The 11,247-nt window shown below is 45.6% G+C and overlaps 1 protein-coding gene across 4 annotated transcripts in view; it reads left to right on the top strand.

Annotated features, from left to right (window-relative positions):
• LOC306923418 (pleckstrin homology domain-containing family A member 5-like) overlaps window positions 1-11,247 on the top strand; it is a 123,050-nt gene that overhangs the window by 91,396 nt on the left and 20,407 nt on the right. For all 4 annotated transcript variants that reach the window (XM_079501500.1, XM_079501499.1, XM_079501502.1 and 1 more), the window contains 5 exons: window positions 1-150; window positions 2,151-2,500; window positions 4,441-4,695; window positions 7,298-7,652; window positions 9,804-9,887. The exon at window positions 1-150 is cut by the window's left edge and continues 169 nt beyond it. In XM_079501500.1, coding sequence (XP_079357626.1) covers window positions 1-150; window positions 2,151-2,500; window positions 4,441-4,695; window positions 7,298-7,652; window positions 9,804-9,887 — 1,194 coding nt within the window. The remainder of the gene's footprint in view (window positions 151-2,150; window positions 2,501-4,440; window positions 4,696-7,297; window positions 7,653-9,803; window positions 9,888-11,247) is intronic.

Raw genomic sequence — 11,247 nt, 5'->3', positions numbered from 1 at the left:
TCCGCCCTCTCGCCCGTGATCCCCGACTCCGCCTCTAATAACCCCGCCCCTTGCTCCGCCAGCCCCGCCCCTTCCGCCGAGGACGAGAAGAGGCAGCAGGAGGCCGAGCGCTACGGTTTCCATAGAGATGACCAATCACCACTCACCAAGGTTAGTGGAGTTTTTTAACCCACTTTGACCTGAGATCAGATTCTAAAAATGTCTTCTACATCCTGACAGTTTTCTGAAAAAGCTATGTTTCTATGTCGTTCTTCGATTTTTCAAAAATAGCAGACCTACAAGCTCGTAGCGCGCCACTCGGTGGGGCGCTATGAGCTTGTAGATCTGCTATTTTTCAATAGCTAAAGCATAAGATAATGCTAACACCAAAAGGGGTTCCCGCCCAAAATGGGTTAATGGGTCGCGAGTAATATCCCTTTATTTATTTTTTCATTTCCTACATAATTATTATTCATGACACTAAATAAAAAAATAAAACGGAGATTCCATGAATCTCTTTTATTTTATTTATTTTATTTATCAACACTTTCCCTCCCATTCACGAGTTACACAAGGTAATTGATTGTAAAACAGCTTCCCTCCCAATAAAGAGTTACACGAGTTACGTTTTCATTGTTTAATTTGCGTTTTTATTTTATTTTTAAGTATTAAGACTTACAGGGTTTCCATCGGATAGAGTGGGATAGGTGACGCGTTTAGATGACGTCACCGGAAACAACATCTGTCGCACTGGCATGCAAAGGGTTCTGGGAAATTGAGGCCCAATGCAGAATGATACAAGAGAACGCTAACTTGTAAGTTTTATTTTTGTAGAAGAGGCAAACTAATATTGTTTATGCCGATTGCTTTGATGGAATAATTGATTGAACATGCACGCCATAATATGATTTGATTTGGGTGTGTTCTAAAATAAAGTGTTTGTGTTGATTATTGTGTAATTTGTTTGTATGTGTAAACTTGAAACATTATTGTACTATAAAAAGGTATATTTTCCCTTCATCTTTATCCTTTTTAGTGTAATAGTATTAGTTTACTATAATTAGATTAATACACGATAATCAACAGTAACACTTTATTTAGAACACACCCAAATCAAATCATAGTACAACATACGTGTGTTCAATAAATTATTCAATCAAAGCAAACTGCATAAAAAATAAGTTTGCCTCTTCTACAAAAATAAAACGTACAAGTTAGTTACAAGGCTGCATTCTGTCGCGCGTGCCAAGCTGTCATTCTCTTGTAGCCTATTATGTATTTCTCAATCTCACCACGGAGTAACCTCGCGTCTCGGAGGACAGTCAAGACGGGCAGTGTCAGTAGACCAATCACAGGCAGGCGGGCGTTACCATGCCTCAGCCATGCCTATGCTCGGACACAAACGGAATTCACGCATGACATAGGCATAAAGGTAGACGCCTCTTCCGGCTCTGGGGCGTGTGTTCTCGAGAGGGGGTAAAGCTTTCCCGAGATTCCTTGCGAAGCATGAGCGGAAGCTGGCCAAGCTTCTGCGTGTGTGTCACAGAGCGTATATTCGGGTCCGACGAGTCCCGGGAAAAGATGCGCTGTGATTGGCCAGCAGTCACTTGAGTGGCAGCACATTGGCGTAGCGTGCCTTCCACACTAGCGGCGCACTTCCGCCCCAGAGTGTAAATTGTTCCGCCCTCCCGTCGACACACATGGCTCCAACGAACTGCAGCGGCCAATGAGGCATCTATTTTTTTTTTGCCAGTTGTAAACCAGGAAACAACTCAGGAAATATAGACGACCTAGTCATAGTCACGACCTAGTCCTGATTGGCTGCCTCGTCTCAGGCTACCTCTAAGCCAATGGGACAGCAAGCAACGAACCCATCGTCTGAAAACGGCGTGAGGAGTCAAAACATCTACACGCTCCGGGACTACGCGTGTGGAAAATAAAGGATATGAATCATCAATCATACGAATCCGTGCGCACGAATCAACGTGCGCGCTGTTGCTATTTCATAACAAACGAGGAGGGAGACGATAGGGGAAGATGCACAACGGAGACACCGCTTGTAGTTTATTTTTGTATGATGATGTGCACTTCACACGAGTGTGATTTTTTTTTTAATTCTGTTTTCAAAACACAATGTAAAACCACAATCATCCACTTTGTCGTTCGCCCAGATCAACAGCGTCAAGCAGCAGCCGACACCCCCCCCAGGCCAGGCCGACGCCCCTCCCCAGGCCAGGCCGACGCCCTCCAGCTCGCCGCGTGCTCCCGCGGAGGCCGACGCCCCCCACCACTACTACCGCCCCCCGGCGGAAGTAAACGGGGGCGGCGGCGGGGGCGGCGACCACAGCCCAACCGAGACCATGACGGACGGAGGCGGACCCCCAAACATGAGGAGCGCCACCCCCTGTCGCCTTGACAACGAGGGGGGGCGGAGCCTGAGCAGAACCAACTCCATGCAGCAGCTGCAGCAGTGGGTCCGGACGCAGCAGAGAGGACGCTGCCCCGACGACGACACCAGGAGGTTGGTTTTAGTCTTATAGTCTCTGGAATAGTCTCTTTAATTCAGTTTTAGTCACATTTTTTGTCACCTGGAATGTTTTAGTGTAGTCTAGTAGTCTAGTTTTAGTCGACTAAATCTACAGTTGATTTAGTCAAACAAAATGTATTTCGGCGGGCCTTGATGCCGTCGTAATGACAGTTTTGCTGAAAATAGCCGATCTACAAGCCCTGCTGCGACGCATCGTTTCTGTTCTGGGGGTATCGCGAGATGTGGCTGCCAGACAGGAAACGGTGGACAGTCTCGCGATATTTGGCACGTTCAGAAACGTACTTTCTGCTCTTTAGATACCTCTATAAAATTACCCAGTGTACACATCGAAAAGCTCACAGCAGACATAATGTTATATGTCTTCTGTTATTTGCCAGAAGATTACTGATTACTTTACAAAATATCTCAGTCTTTCAGAAATAGTGTTTGTTCATGAGCTGGTCACAGAGCTCTCATCGACTCCGTCTGGAATTGCGTGATAGCGAAAATGACGTTGGTGACGTTACCTCCATTTCATATACCTTGATGTAGTCCAGGAAATAAGTGAGCCCAGTGTCCATGACAACCATGGAGCCCATGGACACTTTGAAATACTGAAATATCTAAAAACACACATTAACCCACATAAAACCCCCCAGGAAAGTGTTTCTTGTCTCCCAAACATCATTAAAATAAGATTGCAAAAGGGCCTTTTAAGGCTGAAACAACGACCACCCCATGTCAGCGGTGGATGATCAGTGGTAGGGTGTGTGTGGTTGTACACAGCTGTTGGTGGTGGTAGAAAGGTGTTGCAGATTCCTGCAGAATACTGCCACCTCCTGGCATGAAGTGGAGAAGATATAGGATTTTTTTTCTTTTTCTTTTCACAGCTGATCTCCAGACATCAGGTCACACACGAGTCGACACGACACCTCACAATAGATCAAAACATGGCAAGGTTTCCCTATAAAGCGTAACTATTTTGCTCTAGTACTGCTTATGAAATATGTCAGGGGACATGGCATCTAGTCCAGACACACATAACCGGTGCTGTCTCACCTCTCCATGGTCTCCATGGTCAGACATGCAGTGTCCTGTCTCACCTCCTCGTGGTCAGACAGACAGACAGTCAGTCTAATGCAGTGCAGCCACAGTGTGTGCTGATGCAGCAGGAATAGATCCAATAGCAGCCCAGACACTGTGAACTGATGCCTGCTGCTGACTCATCTCTCTCTCTATCTCTCTCTCTCTCTCTCTCTCTCTCTCTCTCTCTCTCTCTCTCTCTCTCTCTCTCTCTCTCTCTCTCTCTCTCTCTCTCTCTCTCTCTCTCTCTCTCTGTCTGTGTCTGTCTGCCTGTCTGTCTGCGTAATGGGAGTGGTCGTCCAGTTATCAGAATGTCACTGGTTTGCCTCCTGGCCTGCACAGCAAGTCACTGAATTGCAGGTGGTGCAGCAGTGGTAAAGTGCCTGCCTGGGAGAAAGAGAGAGAAAAACATGGTTTAAACTAGGGATGTCCCGATACACTTTTCGTTTCCGATCCCGATACCACAATTTCTGTGTTAGCCGATACCGATACTGACTACCGATACCAGAGAATAATATTTATAACACAAAAAGAAAAAAATATCTTATTTTGAAGTCCACCAACCGGGAATAGTGTTTATAGCTATCTAGCTATATATCTCATGTTGTGTTTATAGCAGACTCTGAAATGTGCACTTGCAGTTTGGGCAACTCCAAAGCAAACTCCACATGCCCCAACATTTTATTGACCTGCCATAGTGTCAACCCTTTACCCCTGTGTCGGATCGGTGGTTAGACTGGCATATTCGCCGATCCCGATATGACCAAATAAGGGCCGATCCGATTTTTTTTCCGATACTGATACAGTATCGGGACATCTCTAGTTTAAACCTCCTTCTTATGTCTCCACAGTGTCTCCTCCTACCAGACTCTTCCCAGGAACATGCCCTCCAGCCACAGGGGGGCGCTCTACAGCGACACAGGCTACCGCTCCATGCCCCGCGGCAGCATGGCCCAGAGGGACAGCATCTGCAGCATGAGCCCCTCCCTCTACGACCACGCCCTGTTGGGCCCCGGCTCTCCATATGACCACGCCCTGGGAGGCCCCTCCCCCCAGTATGACCATGCCCTGTTAGGTCCCCCCTCCCAGTACGACCACACCCAGTGGTATGCCTGTAATACAGTTATTAACATCATGATTGTTTTGAGATCAACGCAATTGTTTTTGCACAATTGTCGGAATCCTTTCAATTAATCTGTATGAATTTATCTATTGGGAAAAGAATAGCTGAACTCAGTGGCGTGCACAGATATACATTAGGGGGTGCTAGAGCATTGCCCTTTTGGTAATGTGCCCTTTAAAAAATTAAAAAATAAATGTGTACAGTGTACACATTTATTGTACAGTATGTGAACCATGGTGACATTGATCAATTCTTCATAAAAAAGCTTCTAATATATGATTTAGGCCCCAAAATCTAAATCTCACACTATTAAGGCAACCGGCCGGTTCCACGCACTGCACAAGCTGCCCTTTTTTCATTGAGCACCTGCCCCTCTAAATGTCTGTGCACGCCACTGGCTGAACTAGCTGATCTACAAGCTCACAATGTGAGCTCATTCACTGATGAACGCTGGATAGCCGAAGCGTTTGTCTTCGACCCATCATGCAAGAATAAAAACTAAAACCCTCTCTTGGTGTGTGCGACCCATTACCTATATTTACATTATATTATTTGAACGGATAACGCACCATAAGTCAGAGCATGGTGGTCACAATAAAAGGTATACATTGTGAACTTGTACATCGGCTACAATTGTTGAACTATTTCTTTCTTTCCTTCTTTCTTTCTTTCTTTATTCGTAATTCCGTATGCATGTTTAAAAAGCCTGAAAGGCAAACATAAATGTGTTTTTTGTATTGATTTGTTCCAATGTTTAATGCAAATGTAAATTCAATCGTTATTCTTCATTATTTCTATGACAATTTAGCGTAAACTAAACATTTCCTCATAGTTAGCCAGGTAGCCCACTAAACTATGTCTCCTCATGCTAACAGGCCCACCCAGTTAACTAAACTCTCCTCATGCTAACAGGCCCACCCAGTTAACTAAACTCTCCTCATGCTAACAGGCCCACCCAGTTAACTAAACTCTCCTCATGCTAACAGGCCCACCCAGCTAACTAAACTCTCCTCATGCTAACAGGCCCACCCAGCTAACTAAACTCTCCTCGTGATAACAGGCCCACCCAGCTAACTAAACTCCTCATGGTTTCAGGCCCACCCAGCTAACAACTCTCCTCATGGTTTCAGGCCCACCCAGCTAACTAAACTCTCCTCATGGTTTCAGGCCCACCCAGCTAACTAAACTCTCCTCATGGTTTCAGGCCCACCCAGCTAACTAAACTCCCCATGGTTTCAGGCCCACCCAGCTAACTAAACTCTCCTCATAGTTACAGGCCCACCCAGCTAACTAAACTCATCATGGTTTCAGGCCCACCCAGCTAACTAAACTTTCCTCGTGGTTTCAGGCCCACCCAGCTAACTAAACTGTCCCTGTGGTTTCAGGCTCACCCAACTAACTAAACTGTCCCTATGGTTTCAGGCCCACCCAGCTAACTAAACCCTCCCTATGGTTTCAGGCTCACCCAGCTAACTAAACTGTCCCTGTGGTTTCAGGCCCACCCAGCTAACTAAACTCCCCATGGTTTCAGGCCCACCCAGCTAACTAAACTATCCTCATGGTTTCAGGCCCACCCAGCTAACTAAACTCCTCATGGTTTCAGGCCCACCCAGCTAACTAAACTCTCCTCATGGTTTCAGGCCCACCCAGCTAACTAAACTCTCCTCATGGTTTCAGGCCCACCCAGTTAACTAAACTTTCCTCATGGTTTCAGGCTCACCCAGCTAACTAAACTGTCCCTGTGGTTTCAGGCCCACCCAGCTAACTAAACTCTCCCTATGGTTTCAGGCCCACCCAGCTAACTAAACTGTCCCTGTGGTTTCAGGCCCACCCAGCTAACTAAACTCTCCTCATGGTTTCAGGCTCACCCAGCTAACTAAACTCTCCTCGTGTTTTCAGGCCCACCCAGTTAACTAAACTCTCCCTGTGGTTTCAGGCCCACCCAGCTAACTAAACTCTCCCTGTGGTTTCAGGCCCACCCAGCTAACTAAACTACCTTCATGGTTAAATGCCCACCCAGCTAACTAAACTCGTGGTTTCAGGCCCACCCAGCTAACTAAACTCCCAATGGTTTCAGGCCCTCCCATCTAACTAAACTGTCCCTATGGTTTCATGCCCACCCAGCTAACTAAACTCTCCCAATGGTTTCAGGCCGACCCAGCTAACTAAACTGTCCCTATGGTTTCAGGCCCACCCAGCTAACTAAACTGTCCCTATGGTTTCAGGCCCACCCAGCTAACTAAACTCTCCCTATGGTTTCAGGCCCACCCAGCTAACTAAACTCTCCCTATGGGTTTAGGCCCACCCAGCTAACTAAACTCCCTATGGTTTCAGGCCCACCCAGCTAACTAAACTCCTCGTGGTTTCAGGCCCACCCAGCTAACTAAAATCTCCCAATGGTTTCAGGCTGACCCAGCTAACTAAACTGTCCCTATTGTTTCAGGCCCACCCAGCTAACTAAACTCTCCCTATGGTTTCAGGCCCACCCAGCTAACTAAACTCCCTGTGGTTTCAGGCCCACCCAGCTAACTAAACTCCCTGTGGTTTCAGGCCCACCCAGCTAACTAAACTCCCTGTGGTTTCAGGCCCACCCAGCGGCGGCCTGTGAGAGACGCCACCTTGTGGCAGCTGTACGAGTGGCAGCAGCGCCAGGCGTACTGCCACGGCCCGCCAGGAGGTGGCAACGGCAGCGGACTCTACGCCAACAACATGCCCGGCCCCAAGACCATGGTGGACCTGTCGGAGCGTGTGCCGCACGGCCCCTCCATCCCCCCCTCGCCCTCCCACGGCTCTCTCTCCATGTACGGCGGGGGCTACCCCTCCCCCCTGCGCTCCTACAACATGAGCAGTGCGCGCTCGGAGGGACCTTCCCCCGTGTACCGTGGCGTCGGAGGGGGGGACGCCAGCGTAGACAGACGTCACAGGATGCACGCCACCAAGGTAACGACTGTTGCACACCAGTGGGGGACAAAGTATCAGTGTTAAAGGTATATTCAGTGATTTCACTTATTTCAAATATCACTTATTTTTTTGTTTTGTTATGATAATCCTCCCTACTAGAGTGTGCTGAGTGACCATATAAGGAGTTCCTCACTGTCCCCTGTTAACCCCTGGGGGTCAAAAAACCTTAGGTTTCTGTGATGATCATGATCATCACATCCCCCTTTCTGTGAAATATCCAATAATGCTATTTCTCTCTAAGCACATCACAAGGCAACAATAATCACAGAGTAAGTTTCGTTTTTGGCTAGGTGGCCCAGCCTTCATCCAATCAGGATAGAGAGGGGCCTTCCGCCAATCATGACCGAGTGGGGGCGGGCCTTGGTGTGTGTGCTGTTGGCCTGTCGCGTGTCTCCCCACTGTAGTGCGTGCATGTATTCAGTATTTTAGCCGTGACGTGAGCGCCCCCTCCAGAGATACTTCCGGGTCCTACTTTTGTGTCGCTTTTGTGTCCCCATAGAGTTATACTGTGACGCTCTGTCGGACGAAATCTGAGACGAAAACAACCACGAAAGTCTCATTTTACCGCTTTCCTCGCAACAACAAAGCTGCTGCTCTCCCAAATCTGGCTGCGACAGGCCGTCTGCCCCACACGGAATACTATCGCCATTTTATTTCATTGTGTCAACTAAATCCTCATACTCAACCCTACACACATTCTAAATATGCCCCCGAAATATTGTACTGAGCAAATGGACTGTTACCACCTTCAATAATAATGATAATAATAGTCTTTATTTTCTCCAAATCATATATTTTCTTTGTCATGGACACTTTTACAAAACATTAATAATTCTACTCGAGTTGGAAGCATTAAGACCCATTTTAACCTTCAATGGCTTCCTTTCTGAAAAATAACATCATTGTAAAAAGATTCACGCGTTTAGATGTTCTATTTACAATGAGATGCGGATGGGAGCTGGTGCCACTTGGACCCGGACGTAATGTAGCACTGCAAAATGACGTCGGACTTAAATACTGAATTGTGCACATCTTGTTACCGGGGCGGACCGGGTTTTTTTTCCAAATCACTGAATGCTCCTTTAACACTATTTGTACCCAACACGTCTCCAGACGTCCTTAGAAGAAGAAGATTAGTAGGGAGCCCATGACTTCTGGCTCTTTTTTTAAATTGTATAATACCGGATCGCTAAAATCAATTCAGTTTACCGCCCGACTGAACTGTATCTTTACTCTAAATCTACAGTGCTCTCCATGTCATAATTTCTGACTTAACCAGTCATCTTGTTTAGAATATAAACGCTTCTAGAGAGAGTTGAGATGTGATGGCGAAAAGTAGTAGTGGAAGATTATACCTCGCAGTTTTGGGGGGCAAATGGAAGGCGGGGATTTTCAGAGTAAAATCGGCCTCATCTGCTGGGAACTAAAGCGCCTTTATTCTGAAAAAGTATTATGACAAAATGTATTGGGTCACTTTTCACTGGCAAAAATTAAATAAGAACTAAGCTATGATGACTAAACCTATGACTAAATAAATTGTCAATTTTCTCAAATAAATATGAAACTAAAATTATCGAGGACTTGTCATCCAGTAGAACTAAGACAAGTCATTGTATGCTTCGCTGCGTGTGGGTGTTACGGAAGCTTGTAGATCTGCTATTTTCGGTATGCAGCTAAGCATACATCAGACATTACGATACCATCAAGGCTGTCAAAACACATTTTAGTTGACTAAATCAACTGTACATATATTCGACTAAAATGTTATGATATTTAGTCAACTAAAACCAGACAAGAACTGATTTCAGATGACTCAAATGTGACATTGTACAATTCTATGTTTTAGTTTTTTGTTTCCCCTGGGTAGTAAGCTACTAAACAGTCCAGTTTTAGTTGTCTGGTGTTCAGTGAATGTATTCTAAACTAAATATGTTACACAATAATAAACCAGCATTAGTTTTCACAGCAGAAACCTGGCCACCATTAATTTTAATGACACAAAGATGGATCCCAAGCTATTGTTTGGGAAACACTGATCTGTATAATATAGTTTGTACATTATTTTATCAAAAGAGAGACAAGCATCCCTAATAATGTAAATGAACACTAAACATGTCTGCATGTGTTCAGTATGCATATCCAGGTGACAGGAGGGCATCGCCAGCAGGTCTTCCAGTCCAGAACCACAGCACTCAGTCTCTGCAAGGGAAAACTGTGAGTTCACTACTGTAGAACCTCCATGTTCACTACAACCATGTTCACTATTATAGCACATCCATGTTCACTACAACCTACTGTACAACCTCCATGTTCACTATTATAGCACATCCATGTTCACTACAACCTACTGTACAATCTCCATGTTCACTATTATAGCAGCTCCATGTTCACTACAACCTACTGTACAACCTCCATGTTCACTACAACCTACTGTACAACCTCCATGTTCACTATTATAGCACCTCCATGTTCACTACAACCAACTGTAGAACCTCCATGTTCACTATTATAGCACCGCCATGTTCACTACAACCTACTGTAGAACCTCCATGTTCACTATTATAGCACCTCCATGTTCACTACAACCTACTGTAGAACCTCCATGTTCTCTATTATAGCACATCCATGTTCACTACAACCTACTGTAGAACCTCCATGTTCTCTATTATAGCACCTCCATGTTCACTACAACCTACCGTAGAACCTCCATGTTCACTATTATAGCACCTCCATGTTCACTATTATAGCACCTCCATGTTCACTACAACCTACTGTAGAACATCCATGTTCACTAGTATAGCACCTCCATGTTCACTACAACCTACCGTAGAACCTCCATGTTCACTATTATAGCACCTCCATGTTCACTACAACCCACTGTAGAACCTCCATGTTCACTATTCTAGTACCTCCATGTTCACTACAACCAACTGTAGAACCTCCATGTTCACTACAACCTACTGTAGAACCTCCATGTTCACTACAACCTACCGTAGCACATCCATGTTCACTACAATAAATGCAAATGCCACTCCTTTTCATGCCAGCATTCAGGAGAATTGCTTTGCAAGTCTCCTGAGTTTGAACGCAACATTTTGCGTTGAACAAATTTGTTTAGAAATCCATGTCGTACACCGCATCTCTACTAGCTAAAGAGTGCCGAAAATAGCTGATCTACAAGCTGTTGTGAGCTTGTAGATCTGCTATTTTTGCTATTGTTGTCCAAAAGTGACCTCCTACGGGATTTCAGCCCCTGCCCATCTAACACTCCCTGCCTAGGTCCACTGTATGTATTACTGTTTGCAGTGATTTAGTTTCCCCCACATGGTGAGTAATATTTCCGTCCTGTCTATTTGTGAGCTTTTACATGAATGTGCCGCTCTTTACTTCCCAGTAATGTGCTGCACAGCAACGCACTGGTCTGTGCGGGCCAGTCGCAAAAGACTACTTTATTGTGTCAATTATTCCTGCAGTGAAGTTGATATTAAAACCTTGATATTGGTAACCATTTTAGAAAAGCAATAATCCACGTGAGCTTGTGGTTCACCATGATTTTACGACGGCGAAAGCGGTT

Source organism: Electrona antarctica (assembly GCF_951216825.1).
Source record: "Electrona antarctica genome assembly, chromosome: 5".
NCBI classification, from domain to species: Eukaryota; Metazoa; Chordata; class Actinopteri; order Myctophiformes; family Myctophidae; genus Electrona; species Electrona antarctica.
This window is presented reverse-complemented; position numbering and strand designations above follow the sequence as displayed.